Source organism: Narcine bancroftii, chromosome 3 (assembly GCF_036971445.1).
Source record: "Narcine bancroftii isolate sNarBan1 chromosome 3, sNarBan1.hap1, whole genome shotgun sequence".
NCBI classification, from domain to species: Eukaryota; Metazoa; Chordata; class Chondrichthyes; order Torpediniformes; family Narcinidae; genus Narcine; species Narcine bancroftii.
In genome coordinates this window covers 104976727-105000154 of record NC_091471.1, presented here as the reverse complement: position 1 = coordinate 105000154, position 23428 = coordinate 104976727, and the positions used below count along the sequence as shown (strand labels likewise).

At 40.1% G+C, this 23428-nt stretch overlaps 1 protein-coding gene across 1 annotated transcript in view; it reads right to left on the bottom strand.

Moving 5' to 3' along the window:
• Positions 1–919: 919 nt before the first annotated feature.
• corin (corin, serine peptidase) overlaps positions 920–23428 on the bottom strand; it is a 196190-nt gene continuing 173681 nt past the window's right edge. Inside the window, exons 16-21 of the mRNA XM_069924726.1 lie at positions 22643–22765; positions 19999–20048; positions 17741–17915; positions 11860–12131; positions 3556–3689; positions 920–3096 (exon numbers count right to left, since the gene is read on the bottom strand). Coding sequence (XP_069780827.1) covers positions 2920–3096; positions 3556–3689; positions 11860–12131; positions 17741–17915; positions 19999–20048; positions 22643–22765 — 931 coding nt within the window. The 3' untranslated portion in view covers positions 920–2919. The remainder of the gene's footprint in view (positions 3097–3555; positions 3690–11859; positions 12132–17740; positions 17916–19998; positions 20049–22642; positions 22766–23428) is intronic.

Sequence of the window (23428 nt, the reverse complement as noted above, 5' to 3'; positions counted from 1 at the left end):
TTCTGGTCACCTAACTAGAGGAAATCTCTAAGATTTAAAAGTGCAGAGAAGATTAACTAGGATGTTACTGGACTTCAGGAACTGAGTTACAGAGAAAGGTTAAACAGGTTAGGACTTTTTTTTTTCTCCCAGGAGTATAGAAGAATGAGGGGAGATTTGATAGAAGTATTTAGGCTTTTTGCACTGAGCATAGGTGAGATACAAGCCAGAGGACGTGGGTGAAAGGGGAAAATTTCAGGAGGAAATTTTCAGTTTTGGAAGTGTGAAACAAGCTGCCAGCTGAAATGAATGTGAGGTCAATTTTAACATTTAAGAAGAATTTGGACAGGTACATGGATGGGAGAGGTATGGAGGGATATGGTTTGGGTGCAGGATAGTGGGGCTAGGCAAAAAAAAAATGTTTGTCACAGACTAGAGAGGCTGAAGGGCCTGTTTCTGTGCTGTAACGTTCTATAGCTATGAATAAGCATTGGTTAGGGAATAACCCAATAAGATGCATGTTTTGCATTTACTTTACTGGAAAATCTCTCTCAGTGGAGGTTGCAGAAGACTGAGTTAATTTGGAAGTTTGTGAATCTTGAATGCCCCATTTCAGAAGCTTGTGGGCACAAGGACATAGCAGCATTGGAGAATCTAAAATGTATTAATGTGATGAGTACACTCCTTAAGATCAATGCTTACTTGAAATGTACTTTCTACCCATGACCACAAAAATGCAACCTGAATTTTCGGATCCAAATCCACTGAAGCCAAGAGCTAGAGTTAACAGATTATGTTTTGACATTTCAATGAAGCTATTTATCTGCCTCTCTCATTCCATCTGGTGCTAACAATCATTTTGTAGTAGCTGTTGTATTCAACAACCACAATCAAAACACCAAGATAATGTACAAACACAATCTGTTTAAGATCCAGCCACAATTCCTTTTTTTTAATGAGCACACTTGGAAAAAGCAATATAAAAATATTTTCTAAAATACACACATCATATCTTTACATGGAATGTTACATTGAATATTACAGGCATTTCTCAATCATTTTTAAATCTCATTTCTAAGTACTGTATATACTTATGTAAAAGTTGAATTTTGTTGACATTTATTATGTTAAATTTATGGGGTCAACTATGACATGGATACAACTTTTGAAGGGCTGAAATTCATTCTAGAATCCAAAATACCATATCGGAAGCAGTAGTCCAAATGATGTCTAAACAATTTTTTTTTTAAAACACTACGAATTAAAATAATGATACAGGGTCTGCACATCAAAACACATTTCTTACCATAGGGAAGGAAGGGCGGGACCCCAGTAAACACCTGCATCTTTGGAGGCTTTGGGTGCTCCAAAGGGCAGGAGGCCAAGGTAAGAGTCCACATTCGAGGCATTGCAAGGTCTGGCCTGCAGGCGGCCAGGGTAAGACACTTGGGTAGACATTTACACGAGATGTCAGGAAAATTACAGATTTTTTTGGCCAAAAATAGGGGTAATCTTTTGTGAGATTTACACAAGTATGTACGGTGTATAGCATTACATCCTTAAAGTGCCTTTGAAGTACATTTATTTCCTCAGACTCAAAAAGAAAGCTACTAAAATGCACAAAGTGAGCTGAAACAGTTCTAGCATCGGAGAATAACGCATTTCATTTCAGAGAAGCTTGTATTAAAACTTGGGGGATATCTTCACCACTTAACAGTACTACTAAAAGCACACTGCTTTGGAACAGAGGGTAAGTTTGCTTAATGCATGCATGATCTGTGACACTGTAAAGAGTCCAATGACAACACCATTGCTGGAACAGGGAATATGATTCTATTTACTTTATTCTGTTGCCAAAAAAAGTGTGCAAAACTGTGTATGGAGCATGTTTTTCTTCAATGAAAGATTGATGGGATTCAGGAAACTTGAGGATTAATATTTGAACTACCATATGAAGCTCCACACAAACTATGTGGCCCAATTTAATTCATATTTTGATTATAAACTTAATTAGAAAGCAATAGGACATTTCTTAATGTGTTGAGTGATAATGAAATTAGACTACAGATTTCAGAGAAGTGCACTTATTCTTTGTATGATTGCTTCAGACTTTAAAACCAAATGCAACTTGTACAGTGTTAATTCAATCTGATGTGATTAATGCTACAAAATAGATTTGTGTATTTTTAAATACATTATCAATCCATAATCATTCATTAACTCTTTGCTCTCTTTTCCACATGACACCAAGTAACCATTTGGGGAAGGATTACTGTGTGAAATAAATCTTTGTTAACAATTCAAGCCATTAACTGCACTTGGAAATATTCTACAGTGATCAACACTTAAGAAAAAAAAAATCTGACATTACTTAGAAATCAGGCTAGAATTCTACTTTTGATAGTTTTAAATTGAAGCAAAGTAAAAACCCATAAATTCTTCTGAAAAATATGAAATAATGTAAGTAACCTTTAAATGTGAGACAGCATCATGGAGAATGCAGATGATGATGTCTTAAACAGTTCAAAGTGGTAAACCTTACTCTTCATCGGCTATTTGAACATCAAAGAATTATAGGTTTAAAATAGAAACACTATAAAAACCCGAGACAAAGCTGCACACCAGGATAAACATTTCTTAATGTGCCTCATCCAATATTTATAAGCACTTTTATATACTTGGTAGTTGTGTGTGTAAATATAACCGCTCTGGCAGTCTGGTCTAGTTATTCCATATGAAATAGAATATCACCAAATATGCTTAATGAACAGGAAGGTAGACAAGCGAAGGGAATGAATGGTCACCAGCTATTTTCAGTGAACACAAAAGGAGTGTAATGATTAACGTGGTGGTTTTGTAATAGTATCAGCTTGTACAATTCTGCTTCTTGGTTTGACATTTCATCTTGGATGTTGCTGAGCTGGCCTTTAAACCATGTATTTATAAATATGTGTGAATGTAGATCTGTCTCTCGATCCATTCAACAAAATGGGTTACATTGCAGTATATGCCAGGTCCAAGGAATTTTCCAAAGCATACTGATCCCCAAGAAGTTAAACCAAACAAGGTCCATCTGTTTCCAGGTTGCTCACAAACGAGAGGTCCTCCACTGTCACCCTAATCAACAGAAATACATAATAGGGCTTAGGCAATGGAGACCAAAAAGAATCAAAAACACAGTGGAAGAGGTTTGAACAAGGTACATTTCGTCCAAAATTACCTAAAAATGCGACTTAGTTAATTCCATTAGGAAATTCAAATTGAAGATGAAATTAAAAATTAAGCATAATGAGTTGAGCCCCAATTATAGGAAAGAACCTAAATCTCAACCAGTATAAAGAGGCCACAAGGTTGGTAAGGCCAGTGCCAGCATATATTGACTTTTGTGTTCACCACCTGCACAATGCAATTACTCCAATACACCTCCCAAATCCACAAGTTCTAGCACTGAGGAGGATGAGGGCATTTGGTGCAGTTTCTGCAGGTTGTCCCTGAGTTAGCCAGACAAAAACTTCACTGGCTGTAGGCTTATGCTAAGATGGACTTGGAGCCAATAAGTATTCATTATCCCCTTACCATGCAGGCATCCACTGTTCCAGGTTCATAGCCTGCACATAGCATTCGAGAAGTGATTATTTTAGTATCGAAGTATGATTGACAACGATCAAGCGGAAGAATGCGGACTTCTCCTTCCTGAAGTTTGAAGGGAACTGAAATGAAAGTTGCAAGAAATATCAACTTTATCACTTATTATACTTCCAACGTAATAGATTCTAGGTACAAGTATTCTTCAATTTACGAACAGTTTAATTTTATTAACAGCTCACACTGCCACTCTTGGCCCTTTGCAATACACTGTGCACTGTACAAAAATAGCCATAATGCTATTAGATTTTATTATTTGCAGAATTTCACTTCAAATATTTTCCAGTAATGCATTCCTTTCATAAATTTTTAAATGAATTTTATTCAGTGTGTAAAGAATGAAGTGCCCTTGTTTGGATTACAGTGGAGTCTATTCAGTGTAAATACTATATAGTAGATTTGTAACTGACACAGGAACAGAGTTTCCATGAGTGTTACACTGCACAATTTGGGCAGGTCAGAAGAAAGGGGAAAGACCTGATCAGTTGTATGATTAATTTACAAGATCTCCCCATCACTTTGGGAGAGCAGGAGAATTTGTATGGAAATTTTACTCTGGTCTTTGACAGAAACTTTTCATTTAAAGATTTACTGTATACTCAAGAAAAAAAGGTTTTTTTAAAAAATATGGCGCAAGGCTGCAGACTCAAAGTAAATCTGCATGTGCGATACCGGGTCCTTCCAAAATTATGGAAATCTTTATTTTACTTTGAGAAAAATATTCAGATTCCTTCTGTGAAACGAAGGTACTTACATGATAAGTTGGAATTCTCTCATATATGTGGGTATCTAATATAAATCATAACAATAGAACATGTTGGTACTTTGTCCAAAAAAATTGCCAGAAACTTTGCCTTTTATCCTTAAACAAATTAAAAAGTGAAAATCTAGCCCAAAATCCTCATGATTTTTAAGAAATGATGATCAGTCTTTGCCAGTTTTAATTGATTTTTTTTAAATTGGTGTTGACCTAATCAGCACAACGTGTAAAGGAACTTCTTTCAGAGCCATCTTCCGCTGCAGTGCTAAAGATTGCAGAATGTAACTCAACCCATAAAATTTCCCCACCCTCCACGTTTCATGGCAAAATTCAAACAATCTTTTCTGGGTTTTGTGATAGAAGAAAATTTTTAGAATGCCCAGAATGAATTTGCCTTAGCAAAGAAAATTAAGCAGAGATTGGTAGAGATGTTAAAAATAATTAAAAGTTTGGATGAAGTATATAAAGTACAGAGTGGATGGAGGGATATTTACATGCAAGGTTATGGGGAAGAAAGTGAAGTGAGATTGAATTAGCTCTTTGAAACACATTGTGCAGACTCAATGGACCAAATGGCCTGCTGAACTATTTAATTGATTGTGAAAAATTCTGTTGTGGAAATGCTGTTTTCTTCATGAGGTATTTAAGATTAGTCACATAGAGGATTAGACACAAAAATATTTAACTAACATTGCATTTGTTTAAATATATCAAAGAAATTTGTAGCCATACACTATGTACTAGAAACTCCAACGACAGACTGTCCAGTTAACCCGCTTTAGGTGGTGCTGGATAATTGAAACAAAGAACATCTGATGTCATAGCCACTGAAGTAGTACAATGGACTCCAACATTTCATCTGAAAGAAGGCACCTTCAATAACGTGGAGCCATAGAACATTACAGCACAGAAATGGGTCCATTTGGCCCTCTAGTCTCTGCTGAACCATTTTTTTTTGCCTCGTCCCACTGACCTGAAGTCCATAGCCCGCCATAACTCTCCCATCAATGTAGCTGTCCAAATTCCTCTTCAATATTAAAATTGAGCCCGCATTCACCACTTCAGCTGGAAGCTCAATTCCCCACCACTCGCTCTGTGAAGAAATTCCCCCTCATGTTTCCCCAAAACTTTTACCCTTTCACTTTTAACCCATGTCCTCTGATTTGTATCTCACCTACCCTCAGTGCAAAAAGCCTATTTATATTTACTCTGTCTATCCCCTTTATAATTTTAAATACCTCTATCAAATCTCCCCTCATTCTTCTATGCTCCTGGGAATAAAGTCCTAACCTGTTTAACCTTTACATGTAACTCAGTTCCTGAAATACTAATAAATTTCTGCACTCTTTCCATCTTATTGATAGCTTTCCTGTAGTTCGGTGACCAAAACTGCACACAATACAAATTTGGCCTCACCAATGTCCTGTACAACTTTAAAATAACACCCCAACAACCTGGACTCAATACTTTGATTTATGAAGGACAAAAGCTCTCTGCATTCCTAGATCCCTCTGTTCTAATGCACTCTTCAGTACCCAACCATTTGCCATGTATATCCTTCCAAAATGCAATGCCTCACACTTGCCTGCATCAAATTCGATCTTCCATTTTTCCAGCTGGTCCAGATCTTGCTGCAAGCTTTGAAAACCTCATTCGTTGTCCACAACACCTCCAATCTAGTGTCATCTACAAACTTATTGATTCCATTTACCACATTATCATCCAGATCATTGATATAGATGACAAACAACAATGGTCCCAGCACTGATCCCTGAGGCACACCACTAGTCACAGGCCTCCAGTTTGAGAAGCAATCATCCACCACTACTCTCTGGCTTCTCCCATCCAGCTATTGTTGAATCCAGTTCACTACTTCACCATCTGAAACTTTCTGACTAACCTCCCATGTGGGACCTTGTCAAAGGCCTTACTGAACTCCATGTAGACAACACCTACAGCCTTTCCTTCATCAACCTTCCTGGTAACCTCCTCAAAAAATTCTATAAGATTGGTTAAACGTGACCTACCATGCACAAAGCCATGTTGACTATCCCATGGCTATCCAAATAATTGTATATCCGACCTCTTAGAACACCTTCCAATAATTTACCTATGACTAATGTCAAGCTCACTGGCCTATAATTTCAAGGATTACTTTTGGAGCCTTTGTTAAACAACAGAACAGTGTGAGCTACCCTCCAACCCTCTGCACTTCACCTGTGACTAAGGACATTTAAAATTTTTCTGCCAGAGCCCCTGCAATTTCTCAACTAGCCTCCCTCAAGGTCCAAGGGAATAGCTTGTCAGACTCTTGGGATTTATTTTCCTGAGTGAATACTGATGAATAAAAAACATTTAAGATCTCTTTTGGCTCTATACAAAGCTGACCACTCTAATCTTCACGGGGACCAATTTTGTCCCTTACTCTCCTTTTGCTCTTAATATACTTATAGAAATCCTTAGGATTTTCCTTCACATTGTCTGCCAAAGCAACCTCGTGTCTTCTTTCAGCCTCCTGATTTATTTCTTGAGGTTTATCTTGCAATTTTTTTATACACCTCAAGTTCCTCATTTGCTCCATGTTGCCTACACCTGTTATACACCTCTTCTTCCAAACCAGATCCCCATTATCCCTCAAAACCCATGCCTTCTAACCTTGCCTTTGACCGAAAGAGAAACATATAAACTCTATACAGGCAGTCCCCAGGTTACGAACAACTCATACTTACAAACTGGCTGTTCCCCAATTCGCACATGCATATAATGTTACCTCGTGAACACTAAATAAGAACTGTAAGTACCCATTCTGCCTTGTGTATAAATTCATCTTATGCACAGACCCAGGAAATTGAACTTGTTCGTAACCTGGGGCCTGCCTGTACTCTCAAAATTTCACATAATCTTTTCACTCCTCTATCTGCTCTGGCACTCTGGTTCCCATCCCCATGCAAATCTTGTTTAAACCCAACAGCATATCTTCCCACAAGGACGTTAATCCCCTCCTGTTTAGATGCAAACAGTCCTGTCAGAACAGGTCCCACCTTCCCTGGAAAAGAGCCCAATGATCCAGAAACCCAAAGCCCTCTCTCCTACACCACATCTTCAGCTACTCGTAAAGATGCATTATAGAAACATAGAAAATAGGTTTAGGAGTAGGCCATTTGGGCCTTCAAGTCTACACTGCCATTATTTTGATCATGGCTGATCATCTACTCAGTACCTGCCTTCTCCCCGATCCCCTTAGCTACAAGGGCCAAATCTAACTCCCTCTTAAATATAGATAAGGAACTGGCTTCACCTACCTCCTGTGGCAAAGAATTCCACAGATTCACCACTCACTGAGAGAAAAAAACATTTCATCTCAGTCCTAAAAGACTTCCCCCTTATCCTCAAACTGTGACCCCAGGTTCTGGTTTTCCCCAACATCGAGAATAACCTTCCTGCATCTAGCCTGTCCAATTCCTTAAGTATTTTATATGTTTCTATAAGATCCCTCCTCAATCTTCTAAATTCCAGCCTACTTAATCCAGCCTTTCTTCATATGTAAGTCCTACCATACCTAGTATCAATTTAGTTAATCTTCTCTGCACTCCCTCGTAGTGAGGTTGTCTTTCCTCAGAAAAGGAGACCAAAACTGTACACACTACTCCAGGTGTGGTCTCACCAAGGCCCTGTACAGCTGCTCCTGTACTCGAATCCTCTTGCTATGAATGCCAACATATCATTTGCTTTCCTTGCTGCCTGCTGAACCTGCATGCCTACTTTCAATGATTGGTGCACAGCAACACCCAGGTCTCATTACATGTCTCCTTTTCCTAATCGGACACCATGTAGGTAATAATCTTCTCTCTTGTTCTTGCCTTCAAAGTGGATAACCACATTTATCCACATTGTATTACATCTGCCATGCATTGGCCCACTCACTGAACTTGTCCAAGTAACCTTGCATCTTCTACACAGGTAACCTTGCCACCCAGCTTCATGTTATCTGCAAATTTGGAGATGCTGCTTTCTAATACCTCATCTAAATCATTGATATATATTGTAAATAACTGTAGTCCTAGCACTGAGCCTTGCAGTACCCAACTAGTCATTGCCTGCCATTCTGAAAAGAACCCGTTTATTCCTACTCTTTGCTTCCTGTCTGTCAATCAATTCTCTATCTACCTCAATACCCTATCTCCTATACCATGTACTTTAAGTTTGTACACTAATCTCCTGTGCGGGACCTTATCAAAAGCCTTCTGAAAGTCCAGATATACCACATCCACTGGTTCTCCCTTATCCACTCTACTAGTTACATACCCAAAAAATTCTATAAAATTCATCAGACATGATTTTCCCTTCATAAAACCATGCTGACTCTGTTCGATGATATCACTACTCTCCAAATGTGCTGCAATTGCATCTTTAATAAGTGACTCTAGTATTTTCCCTACCAATGTCAGTCTAATTGGTCTATAGTTTCCCATTTTCTCTCCCTCCCTTCTTAAAAAGTGGGGTTACGTTGGCCACCCTCCAATCCTCAGGAACTAATCCAGAATCTAAAGTGTTTTGAAAAATTATCACTAATGCATCCACTATTTCTTGGGCTACTTCTTTAAGCACTCTGGGATGCAGATTATCTGGCCCTGGGGATTTATCTGCCTTTAATCCCTTCAATTTACCTAACACAACCTCTCGACTTAGTTATTTCCTTCAGTCTTTCCCTCACATTAGATCCTCGGTCCACTACTATTTTCTGAAGCTTATTTATGTTTTCTTTAGTGAAGACAGAACTAAAGTAGTTATTCAATAGGTTTGTCATGTCCTTGTTCCCATGATCAATTCACCTGTATCTTACTGTAATGGACCCACATTTGTCTTAACTAATCTCTTTCTCTTTGCATAGCTATAAAAGCTTTTACAGTCATTTTTTTATGTTCCTGCCAGCTTTCTCTCACCATCCCTTTTACCTTTCCTAATTAATCCTTTTGTCCTCCTCTGTTCAAGTCTGAATTTCTCCCAATCAGCAGGAATACTGTTTTTTCTGGCTAATTCATATGCTGCTTCTTTGGATTTGATCCTCTCCCTGATTTCCCTTGTTAGCCACGGTTGGGCTACCTTCCTTGATTTATTCTTTTTCCAAACTGGGATGTACAATTGTTGTATTTCATCCAATCTATTTTTAAATGATTGCCATTGCATTTTCACCATTAGTCCTTTAAGTATCATTCGCCAATTCACGTCTCATACTCTTCTTTAAGTTCAGAATCTTTGTATTTGAATTAACTCTGTCATTCTCCATCTTAATGAAGAATTCCACCATATTGGGTCACACTTGCCTAAGGGGCTTCGCACAACAAGACTGCTAATTAACCCCTCCCCATTACTCAATTCCCAGTCTAGAATGGCCTGTTCCCTCGTTGGTTCCTCGACATGCTGGTTTAGAAAACAATCCCACATTCATTCTAAGAAATCATCTTTCTCATTGCCCTTACCAATTTGGTTCACCAAATCTACATGTAGATTAAAGTCACCCATTATAACAGCTGTACCTTTGTTACATGCATTTCCAGTTTCCTGCTTAATGCCATCCTTAACCTCACTACTACTGTTAGGCGGCCTGTGCACAACTCCCACTAGCATCTTATGCCCCTTAGTGTTTCGCAGCTCTAACCTTATCGATTCCAGATCCTCCAAGCTAAGGTCTTTCCTTTCTATTGCATTTACTTCCTCTCTAACCAGCAACGCTACCCTACCTCCTTTTCCTGTCTATCCCTTCTGAATATCGAATATCCCTGAATGTTAAGCCGCCAGTTTTGGTTCCCCCCAAGCCATGTCCCTGTGATCCCAACTATATCATAGTCATTAATAGCTATCTCCACATTCAGTTCATCCACCTTATTCTGAATGCTCCTTGCATTGAGACACAAAGCCTTCAGGTTGCTTTTGCCACACTTATCCCTTTTACCGTTACGTTGAAAAGTGGCCCTTTTTGACTTTTGCCCCACATTTATTTGCCTGCCACATTTGCTTTTCACCTTGCTATCTTTGGCTTCTACCCTCATATTACACCTTCTGCACTTGTGCCCATCCCCCTGCCACATTAGTTTAAACCTTCCCTAGGACATTGGACCCAGCCCTGCCCAGATGTAGACCATCCTGTTTGTACTGGTCCCATCTGCCCCAGAACCGATTCCAATGTCCCAAGAATCTGAAACCTTCCCTCCTACACCACTGTTCAAGCCACATATTCATTCTAACTATCCTGTTATTTCTACTCGAGCTAGCTCATGGCACTAGTAATAATCCAGAGATTATAACCCTTGAGGTCCTGCTCCTTAATTTTTTTCCTAGCTCCCTAAATTCATCTTGTAGGACCTTATCTCATTTTTTTTCAATATCATGGGTACCAATATGGACCCTCCCCTTTCAGAATGTCCTTTTATTTCTAACCTCACTAGCACATGGCACGGGTAGCAATCCTGAAATCACAACCCTGGAGATCCTGTCCTTTAACCTAGTGCTAACTCCCTGAACTCTCCTTGCATGACTTCCTCACAAGTCCTACCCATTTCATTGGTCCCTACATGGATCAGGACATCGGGCTGCTCACACTCCATCCTGAGAATGCTATGAACTCGATCTGAGATATCTCGGTCCCTGGCACCAGGGAGGCAACGTATCATGTGGGATACTCAATCTCTTCCACAGAACCTCTCATCTATCCCCCTAACTATGGAATCCCAGATCACTACAGCTCTCCTCTTCTCCTCCCTTCCCTTCCCTTCTTAGCTCCGTGACAGACACCTCATCTCCATGGTAGGTTATTTCCCCCCCCACCCCAACAGTATCCAAAATGGTATACTTTTTATTGAGGGGGATGACCACAGGGTGCCCTGCCCTGCCAGTGTGTTCCCTTTCCTGTCACCCATCTACCCTCCTTCTGCCTCCTAGGAGTGATAGTGTGCCTGTACCTCCTATCACCCTTGCGAATGGTCTAGAGTTCATCCAACTCCATTTCCTTAACTCAGCTTGTCAGGAGCTGCAGCTGGATGCATCTTGCATCTTCCCTGATGACCCTCATTTTGTAAGAAGAACGTTCCTCTGCCTTGGCTGTTATTTCCACTGCCTATGGCTGGATGAACAAAATATATATTTTAAAAACCTGCCCTTACCTGTTGAATCCTTTTTATTCCTCGAATAGGGTGGCCTTTTCTGACTTCAACTCTGACTATTCCTTGCCTTTTGCCTGTTGAACCAAAGCCTCACCACTCTGACTCGGCCCACTCTGATGATGTCTGCTCCCTCCTTTGTCTTCATTTGTTGAATTTGATTCCCCGCACGTAGCTCAGAATCACATAACTAATCTGGAATACCAGCCAAATTATTTGTTTTTATCATGGCATTGGTTTGTCCAACATCATTCTGATTCAGGCAAGTGTTACTTGGTATTAGATTCTCAATAGCTAGTTCCCTTTGACATGTCTTACCTTTGCTGCCAGTGTTCCCCCAACCTGAGATGAAGCAGTAGGTATCAGGTTCTACCACTTGGTCCTTTCCAGGCAGGCAAACAGGTCGAACGTAACTGGTCTCAATTACTTCTTGGTGGAGCTCCACTACACTGATGTCGTAATCGTTAAATACACTTTTATAACGTGGATGCAAGATGATCCGCTTCACCTTCCGGGTCTGTGTAGATTCAGATGGGTGATCCAGATTGTTGATACCAAACACAACACTCCAGGCAGCAGCATTTTCACGCCTACAGTGAGTTTACAAGCCAAAAACAAAGTATTTTTTTGCAAGATTGAACCCAAATCTCTAGCACTCTGAGGCAAGCAACGCCCTTAGCTGTGTGGTATGTGCAAAAGCACAACAATATGCAGAGCTACAGGCAAAAACTAATAGCCACAAGGTGAAACAAAACATTGCCAGAGACAGAGCAAACAGCTACTTAGCACAAAGACAGATGACTCTGCAATTAAGTCATTAGGATGAACAACACAGACACAGTAGAGCAGTGTTTCCTAAACTGGGTTCCACGGAAAGGCACAGGGGTTCCATTGAAGAAATGGGTAGTAATAACTAAAACTTTTAATAACTTATTTAATTTTATATTAAATGACTTTTCCCCTGTGTTTCTAAACAGTTCCATCAACACTAGCAAAACAAAGTGGCATCTTGAGGCCTGACATCTGCACTGCTGATGTCAGGCCTCGAGGCAGCATTTTCAGCCAAAGAGACTTGGATGTCTTTTGGCATGAGGCTGGCCACATTTAAAAAATTTAAACTGCCTCACCCTCCCCCTCCCCACCATGCTGAGGTTGGTGTGGGAACTGGTGATAGAGTCAGTGTGGACGCCAGAATGGTGTTCGTCGGGACTAGGACCTGCACTGATAGAGGCATTTGGGGCTATGGTGTGTTTTCAGTTGGGATCACTGGGAGAGGAGATGGGGACGGTGGTTAGTGATGGAGGTGTTGGAAGCTCTGGCCTGTGGGCAGCGGGGGCTGGGATGCAAGCCCACGTTGGAGGCATCAGGATCTTCACCTGCAGGTAGCGAGTGTCAAGGTGGATACCTGCATCAGAGGCTTTGGGAGATCCAGCTGTGGGCGGCTGGGGACGTTTTGGAAACCTGCTTCTGGAAGGTGGATGATGGTGGGTATTTGGGGTCTGGGAGGTCGAAGATATTTGTATTTGCAATTTGGTTAATATTCAGGTGAAACAAATAAAAACAAATTCTGAAAAAAATGGAATTTTGCAAGCACAGCCTCAGATTGCTTACTGTTTAAGAAAAATAATTTAATTTAAATTAGATTCAACCATGCTCAAACCAGAAGTTGACACCATTCTACTTCCGGTTGGCTTCTGTGCCATATTTATGGGCTTCTGTGATTTCCAAGTGCCCCCCAAAAGGGTTCTGCGAGCTAAAACATTTGGGAAACCTTGCAGTGGAGACAAGGGAAGTGAAAAATTTCTGCTGAAAATCCATGGGCTGTAAGAAGTTACACTGAAACTTCTAGTGCCCTTTTGCCATGACCCCAGACGAGTGCAGGGCACCTCTAAATTTGCATGTGCTACAGAATACCTGGACTACTCTGAGACATTGCTAACCCACATTAGCCTGCCTTTTAAAAGAGACAGTACATTCATGAGCAATAAATGTCTAAATACTTATCGTGGCCCACTGAACTCCTTCAGAAAAAAGATGGAAATCTACAAAACTGCTCAGTCTTGGGCATCCTCTCAGTTTCCTTGGTGGACTAATGACAATCAAAAATGTGGGTGCTAGTTCAAGGAGCAAAGATTTCCTGCTAGCTATGTCAAGTTGCAGTTCAATGTTTGATCTCAACTGAGCTAAGCAACAGAAGCCCAAGTTTAGAAACCCCCTATTCCTGAAGATGGCTCCTGACATCTTTCTTCTGGGACAGGTTATAAGGATGCATGGAAATTCCAACCACTGAGTAAAGTCCTGCAGAGATTAACAATGGAATTCAAGGAAATTCAAGCCATTGAGCTTTCCCTCTTCCATTATATCCCTGAGGCATTCACCCCATTTTGCCCTCAACAAAGACAAATTAAGCAGGTTCTGTCACTCCCCAACTGTTTGAGGACCATAGCATTTTCCCATTTATTTTAAATGAGAGAGAAATCATGGAAATGAGAATACTTTAGACAATCACACCCTGTGGATACAGTTCATTGACAGTTCTGGGAATAAGAAGTGAGGACAATATTAAAAATTGGCAAATATTTTCAATATTGTCAAAGAATTACTAGAGGAACTCAGCAGGTCAGACAGCATCCACGGGTAGAAATGGCCAATCAATGTTTCTGATGTAGACCCCTTATTTTATTTGTGTGTGTGTGTGTGTGTGTGTGTGTGTGTGTGTGTGTGTGTGTGTGTGTGTGTGTGTGTGTGTGTGTGTGTGTGTGTGAGTGAAAGGGGGAAAGAAGCTGAGGGAGGAGGGACCAAAACTGCACACAATACTCCAAATTTGACCTCACTGATGTCTTATACAACTTTAACATTACATCCCAACTCCTGTACTCAAAACATTGATTTATGAAGGCCAAGATGTCAAAAGTTCTCTATACAACCCTATCCACATGTGACACCTGGAAATTATCTGTCTGTTTTTCTAGATTCCTCTGTTCTACCACATTCTTCAGCATTCTTTTATGGTTTGACCTTTCAAAATGCAACATCTCACACTTGTCTGAATTAAATTCCATCTACCATTTTTAGCTCATTTTTCCAGTTTGTCCAGATCCTTCTGGAAGTTTTGAAAACCTTCTTTGCTGCTCTCAACACCTCCAAACTTAGTGTCATCTGCAAACATGCTGATCCAATTTACCACATTATCATCCAGATCATTGATGTAGATGACAAACAACAATGGTCCCAGCACTGATCCCGAAGACACACCACTAGCCTCCAGTCTGAGAAGCAATCATCCACCACATCTCTCTGGTTTCTCCTTCCAAGCCATTGTTGAATCCAGTTCACTGCTTCACTATGAATACCTAGCATATGGGCCTTGCTAAAGTCTATGTAGACAACAACACAGTCTTTGCTTCGAGATTGGTTAAACATGACCTACCTCGCCCAAAGCCATGTTGCCTATCCCTAATCTGTTTCTGGCTATCCAAATAATTGTACATCTGATCACTTAGAACATCTTCCAATAATTTTCATCCTATTTAAGTCAGACTCACTGGCCTATCATTTCCATGGTTACTTTGGAGCCTTTTTTAAGGAACAGAACAACGTGAGCTTCCCTCCAATCCTCTGGCACCACACCCGTGGCCAAGGACATTTTAAATATTTCTGCCAATGCCCCTGAAATTTCTACACTAGTCTCCATCAAGGTCTGAGGGAATATCTTGTCAGGCCCTGGGGATTTATTGGTCCTGTTACAAGCCCAGAGGACCCTGAAACCCAGCAGCAATAGATATTCACTAATACAAATGGTTACTTAAACAAAAGTTGCTTTTAATGATCTTTAATCATGAAAACAGAATTACAGTTTATCTTATCACTATTGACTTAACTAACCTAACTTAACCCCCTTCGAGTATTTGGATATGACCTACACCAAAAAAAAACCTGCCACAATTCATCTCCTTTAAAACAGTTCAAAATACAACCCTTATTAAAACAGCAAACACTTCCTCGTCTTTTATCTGTATAGATTCCATGACCTCATTGCTTGTTTTCCTTATTTCCCACAAGTCTTGTGCCTGTTTTCTGAGTGAATACTGATGAAATAAAAAACATTTATGATCTCCATCTCTTTTGGCTCCATACAAAGCTGACCACTCTGATCCTTAAGGGGTCCAATTTTGTCCTTTACTAGCCCTTTATACTTGTAGAGACCCTTAAGATTTTCCTTCACATTATCTGCCAAAGCAACCCAATATCTTTTTTTTAGCCTTGTTGATTTCTTTCTTGAGGTTTTTCTTGTATTTTTTTATATGCCTCATTTGCTCCATTTTGCCTATACCTACTATACACCTCTCTCTTCTTCTGAACCAGATCCCCAATATCCCTCAAAAAGCAAGGTTAAAACCTTGCCTTTAATCCTGACAGGAACATACAAACTCTGTAATCTCAAAATTTCACATTTGAAGGTCCTCCACTTAGCTCGCACATCCTTGCCCGAAAACAACATCTCAATTACGCATTGTAGATCCTTTCTCATTTCCTCAGAATTAGCCTTTCTCCAATTTAGAATCATAACCCAAGGCCCAGACCTATCCTTCTTGATAATTAACAAAACTAATGGTATTATGATCACTCGACCCAAAATGTTCCCCTCCACGTACTTCAGTTACAATATTAATATTTGGGGAGAATTTAGAAGATTTAGAGTAGGTCACATACATACACACATTTTAAAACAGATCTTATTTGAAAGACTGAAGAATTCACATTGCAAGATCTCTGGAGAATGTAAGCACCTTTCACAAGTAGGTGTTAATTGAAATGGCGTCATAAAATGCTTGACCATTGTCTTGCTGGAGTCATGCTGTCTATCAGTACCCTTTCTGCAAAGTGCTCATAGAAAGGTCACTCCTGGATTTTGTTTATCTAACAACAGATGGGAGCAGAAGAAAGAACTCCTGTTGTTTTGCTCAGGAAGATGGGGTTTTGCAAGACATGAGTCACATGCTCTCTTAAAGTTTCAGTTGGAAAAGAGAGAGAGTTGAGTTAACAGCTCAGTCAGTCAGTCAGTCAGTGTGTGGGACACTGACAAGTAACTGAAAAGTGCAATCCAGGGGAAACTGTTTGAAACTGATGAAAGCAAGTTCCAGAGCAGTAGATGGCTGGAAGTGCTATCTGTCTGATGTTTCTCTTGAAATAGAGGAAGGAATGGAACTCTGTGGTAGCTTGAAGAAAGAGGTTACCATCTAGAAGACCCTGATGGGGCAAGTTTCATCAGCAAGACCCTGAGGTGACTAGTGGTGGTACCTCAGTTGTGGAAATCCTGGAACAGCAAATCTCTCTCTGCAAACCTACTAGAACCTTCCTGAGTGGTAAACATTTATCTTTCAAGCACCAAGCCTGGTGAACTTTATACATGTTAAATTTTGTGCATAGTATGGTGATTGCCTGCAACCAGAGAACTTGGAAAAAGGAGAAGTGAGATTGAACTGTGAACCAAAGAACTTTTCTTGAATTTATATAAACATTACATACACGTGCACTTAGAATTAGAAAGGGGTTAATTTGGATTAGTTAAGTATAGAGTTAAGTTAATGTTTGATTCTATTTTCATGTTCGAAGTTGATTAAAAATAACTTTTGTTTTGAAAGCCATTTGTCTTGGTGAATGTCTATTGCTGCTGGGTTTTGGGGTCCTTTGGGCTCATAACACTTCTGTCACCTGTGCTGTCTCGTTCCCTAATAGGAGATCCAGTATTGCACTCTCTCTAGTTGGTATCTCTATATATTGATTTACAAAACTTTTCTGAACACATTTTACAAACTCCAAGCCATCCAGCCCTTTTACAGTATGTGAGTCCCAGTCAATATGTGGAAAATTAAAATCTCCTACTATCACAGCCTTATGTTTCCTGCAGCTCTCTGCTATTTCTCTACAGATTTGCTCATCCAGTTCTCGTTGACTATTGAGTAGTCTATAATACAACCCCATGAGTGTGGTCATACTTTCTCTAAAATTAGGGAAATCAGTGTTCATGTCAGTAGGTTTGAGGCAGTCCAGGAGTACTGTGATGTGTTGTTCCTCAGGAACTCGAGATTTCAAAATCTGCAGCTTGTATGTCAACATTTGCAATATATCTGGTTCTCTTTATAAGTACACAATTGATCACACGGCTGAATTTCACATTTGATATTGTCAGACTTACACTTCAAAGCAATGTGCTGCTGTCAAAACCCATTTTCGTCCAATCAGTGCACAGCCACAGGTATGTCCACCCGTCTCACTCTGCATGGAGCACTGCCAGGGCCAGCGACCTGGTCGACTTGTTCTGCCTCCTAGAACTCTTTTATGGAGTCTAACTGCTGGCCGCTGACCACAGTCTAGAGAATTAAAAAAACTCTTATAGATGGCTTTATACTTTCAAAATCTATAACTCACTAACTCACCTTGAGTAGTTCCACTTGTTTTACATCTTTTAAGAGTTGGGTTTTCACCTATTTCTCTACCTCTCACTAAAGGACAGCCATTCACATTCCTATCAGAGGTGGGGGAGGGATGATGAGACTGTCATCTTCACTTCCATTAGGTAGATCTGGAAGCTCCTTCCTAACAAAGTACAGTATTAACTTAAGCAGAAAAACTAGGTGGAATATATTCAGTTCAAAATATTCCCAATTCTCCATGTGACATTTTGTTTTAGCTTGCTAAAAATTCAATTTATGGTTCAGAATTTGTGACAGTCATTGCTGAGTAAAACAAGTAACAAGTAGGGTGGCACAGTTAGAGTAGCGGTTAGCGCAACACCCTTACAGCGCCAGCAATCAGGACTGGAATTTGAATCCTGCCATTACTGTAAGGTGTTTGTACGATCCCACCATATCTGCGTGGGTTTTTCCCCAGGAGCTCCGGTTCAAAGCGTACCGGGCTGTAGGTTAATTGGGTGTAAATTGGGAAGCACAGACTCATGGGCCGAAATGTCATCTGAACAAATGCAGTTAAATTTGAAAATCCAGAAGTTGCTGTAAGCATAACCTTGCTGCTCTTTGTACACTGCTGTATTTTCTGTAGATGTATGATGCAGGACAAACACTCAACCAATCACCGTCGTGTAGTATTTAGTACTCCCATTTGTAACTTCCCAAGCAATAAATGGCAATAATCTTTTGTAATTACTTGTACATGCAGCTTTGCTATTTATTCATCATCCACTGGAACAACCAGATTCCCCCTACCAGGACTCTGCAACATTTCACCATTTACTTAAAGGTTTATTATTGTTTAAATCTCGAGCAAGTCCTCATCTCTACCAGTTTAAATAACAGTGATCAGCATTATGGTTGCATGTAACTTATTTAAATGGAGCTAAACACTCAGCTGGAGGAACTCAGTGAGTCAAAGGAGCATTAAAGGGAGAAAATGAACGGTTGATGTTTGTAGCTGAAGCCACTTATCGAACTGGAGAAATATAGGACAAGCCAGTGTGATGAGAACAGGGAAGGATCAGAGGGCAGGAGAACATGATGGAAAGATTGGGAGGGGAACCCCTGTGTGGGTTTGGTAAACCAGGATATAAAAGTGCAAATGCCAATGTAAAGAGAGAAGCATTTCTCAAATCAGCCCAATTTTTCAAAAAACAAATATAACATGAAACCCAAGATGCAGGGATGCTGAGTTTTCAAAGAATGAATAGCAAGTTAAAAGATTCCAAACAAATACTTCAATTTAGTGTTTGCTAAAGGAAAACTAATGAGATAAGCCTAGAGGTGGTTCCATGTTCCATACCTGATTTATGTATCGTTCCTCCCTCGGCACAAACTCTGCATATCAATTCAAAAATCTCCCTGATAATTACATGGACACATTTCCTCAAGAAGTGCTTTGTTTTGTATGTAATTGGGAACTGTAATAAATTTCTCTAGGTTAACATTTCAAGATGGATTGGTTGAAGGTTGAAGAAAATGAAGTAGATTTTGTGTAGAGAATAAACACTAAGATCACCTGGTTGTTCTGAATGATCTGTGTAATCAAATTGTATCTAATTTTAAAACCTGTATCTATTTCTCTGAATATACAATGGGTGAGGGAAGTGGCATTTTGGAAAATGTAATACAGGCATACCCTGTATAACACAGTTTTGAAAAGCATGGGCTTTGATATAATGCGGTTTGAAATTTCTGACTTATAGTTTTAAATTTGCAATGTTAAAATTTTATTGTGCTGCCATTTATGTCAGATTTTCCTTTCAACTATTTCTGTGGAGTTTGACTGTACATAAAGATTACAGGCATAGACTGGTTCTTTCCAACTTTGTTCAATGTCACTTCAGTTAAGAGCAACATCTATATAATTCTTAATCTAGATATGGTTACAAGAGACCATATAACAAGTTTATTGTTAAAATTCCACACGTCAAGTTCAATAAACTGGGTGGACAACCAGTGTACAAAGGTGGTTTTTATTTACCTTCTTTGGTGCAGTGGAGAGAGATTTTGCTTTTACTTCGACACATCTGCCTGTAAGTATGGGAGAAGAGAAAGAGAAACAATTCTTGATACTATTTGTGGCAATACATCTTGAAGGCAGAGATATTTTTCATTTCAAGGGAATGAAATTCTCACACAAACAATTTCTCCCCAAGTCATTAGATTCCTCGTTCAGGACTCTATGATCAGGCTGGCAATCCAGGGCACTACAGATTTTAGAGGATCAGATCCATCTACCAGATGGAATGCTAAACCAAAGAAACAACTGCTCTGATGTGCATGTAAAGAAAGTGACATTACTTTGAGGAATAACATGAAATTACTCTTTAATATCATGGCCAATATCTATCCTTTAACAAACATGGGGAAATAAATCTCATGACCTTTAAGGATGCACAACTTGACACTCTTCTACCTTCCCACCTTTAATCAACCTATTACCTCTTACCTGTTAGCCTGTACTCCCCTTGCACCTTCCCCCACCTTTTAATTCAGGCGCCTGCCTACATTTTGCTTATTCCTTGACAAAGGTCCTCTGCGTGATCTGCTGAGGTTCTCCAGTATTTTTGTGCATGGAACTGCAATCACAGTATCTGCAGACTTTTCAGTTCAACTCCATTAGACAAGGGTGTTTGGGTATAAGGTATAAGGTATACAGAGCTGTTGTCATACCCACACTCTTGTTCGGCTCCGAATCATGGATCCTCTACCGGCATCACCTATGGCTCCTAGAACGCTTCCACCAGCGTTGTCTCCGCTCCATCCTCAACATTCATTGGAGCGCCTTCATCCCTAACATCGAAGTACTCGAGATGGCAGAGGCCGACAGCATTGAGTCCACGCTGCTGAAGATCCAGCTGCACTGGGTGGGTCACGTCTTCAGAATGGAGGACCATCACCTTCCCAAGATCATGTTATATGGCGAGCTCTCCACTGGCCACGTGACAGGTGCACCAAAGAAGAGGTACGAGGACTGCCTAAAAAAATCTCTTGGTGCCTGCCACATTGACCACCGCCAGTGGGCTGATATCGCCTCAAACCGTACATCTTGGCGCTTCACAGTTCGGCGGGCAGCAACCTCCTTTGAAGAAGACCGCAGAGCCCACCTCACTGACAAAAGACAAAGGAGGAAAAACCCAACACCCAACCCCAACCAACCAATTTTCCCCTGCAACCGCTGCAACCGTGTCTGCCTGTCCCGCGTCGGACTTGTCAGCCACAAACGAGCCTGCAGCTGACGTGGACATTTACCCCCTCCATAAATCTTCGTCCGCGAAGCCAAGCCAAAGAAGAAAGAAGCAATACCATTAAGAGAAATACATTCTCCAATCGAGCAGTTCATTTGTTTTGGAATCACTTACACCCAACTCTCACCTGTGGCTTCAAGAGGAAAATTATATGTGACCTTGACTGCTTCCCACCAAACCACTTTGATGAGTGGGTCAGGTGAGAGTAACAGTGTCTCCTACCCTCGGTAAATAGAGAAATGCCCTTCCTCAGGCATGTGTATTATGTTCTGATGGACAAGATAGAGGAAATTATTCAAGTAGCACAGTCGTACAGCTCACGAGCACGTTGTAAGGTGCAGAGAACAGTCACCCAGTGGAACCAGACTTATGTTGCTCCAAGAATTCCCATTCAACGTTTCTTCTGCAAATCTTTAAATGAAATAGCATCAGTAATTGAGAACCAAGAAGATTGATTGAAGAAAAAAACGTGTTGCTGGTCAGAGATGATATATGCAATCATAGCTATTACAACAGACCACAAAAAGTAAAAGACTACAGAAATCTGAAATACAAACAAAACCCAGCGCGAAGGCAGCATCTGCAGAGAGGGTAAACATTTTTCCAGCATTTTCTGTTTTTTATTTTGAATTTCCAATATCAGCGATATTTTGCTTTTGAGTTTATTCTGGGAGTCATTTGCTTGATAACAGTCTAATGCTCTTTGTCAATGATTGGTTCTGATCAATAGGTGGCACTGCAGCATCCAAAAAGGAACAATTGTACTATTCCGTTTGAATAACCCATCAAACATGGAAAAGTGCTTAGTATTTTCACCAGTCAAGAATGCAATCCTTTCACTCGAGACATCGCCATCCGTTGTTGTATTTGCAAATGCTAATCTGTTTAGCTGAGTGAGTTGATGCAATTTCTAAAACTGCAGACTCATTACTTGTCAGACCAAAAGCGACAAATGTTTCTGACAAGACAGGAGTAAAACCTCAACTCTAAATTCTGCTTCAACAACATCCAGCGACATGAGTACAGTGTACATGGATATGGACAGTGATCACACCGTAGCCTGGTCTGCAACTATCTGCACACTTGCTCACTTCTGTGAATTGAAATGGCCCTCATTCAGTTGGAGACAAGAGCGTAATAAGTCCACCATTCTGTGATGATTTCCTTACTCCCAATGGATGTGGGTGGAGCAAAGTGTTGTTAATGTTTGGGAATTTCCTGGTAATCTGAACTTTAAGGAAGAAAGCGAGCTGCAACCTACTGAAGAATATGCTTAAGAAACTTCAAAATAAATCATTCAAAGGCTGTTATCCTTGAATATATTTGAAATATTCTGTCTTTTCCCATGAAAGTCATCACTTCTTTCCTCACTCTTACCCTTTTAGTAACAGGGCTTGTACAGTGGAAATGTTTTTATTCCGCCAGTCAGGACTTAAACGTAACCACCTTCTCCTTTGGCCATGGTTGTATTCTGACACCACACGAGTCACTGGAGGACCTCTGTCAACAAATCATAGGAGAGCTGTTACAATAAGCAAACAGACATGCAAACCGCAAGTAACTTTAACAAAAGCACTCCATGACTCTGAAGCCAAAAAGGATGATTTGCAGAGTGAAGAGAGGTTTAATGAGGCTCAAGAGCCCCGAATTTTTCACCTCCTTTATCGAGCATACCATTTTAACAAGGAGTTGGAGTTATTTTAAAGTTATCATACTAAAAAAATTCTGAAAGGTGGAAGAGGGCATTCTTATAAATAGGCATTTGGTTAATCAACGGCAACTAGGAGTCATTGACAAAAACGTTTCAAGGCATTTGAAAACATCAATTCAAATCATCATCTTTCCATATCATTTTGGTGCCGTTTTAAAAAAAAAGACTCTCATCTGTTTGTGTGTACATTGGAATACTTCCTTGGTAAGAACTCGCATATTAGAAGATGTTTAAAGTGGGGGGGGGGGGGGGAATTTAAAGGAAATATGTGGAGTAAGTTTTACATAGAAAATTATAAGTGCATGGAACAGACTGCAAGGAGCAGTGGTGGAAGCAGATAGAATTAAAAGACTTTCAGTTAAGACACATGAATATGTAGAGATTAGAGGGATACAGATCATGTGCAAGCACCAGAGCTTTTGTTTAATTTGGGCATGGTGTACACAGAGATT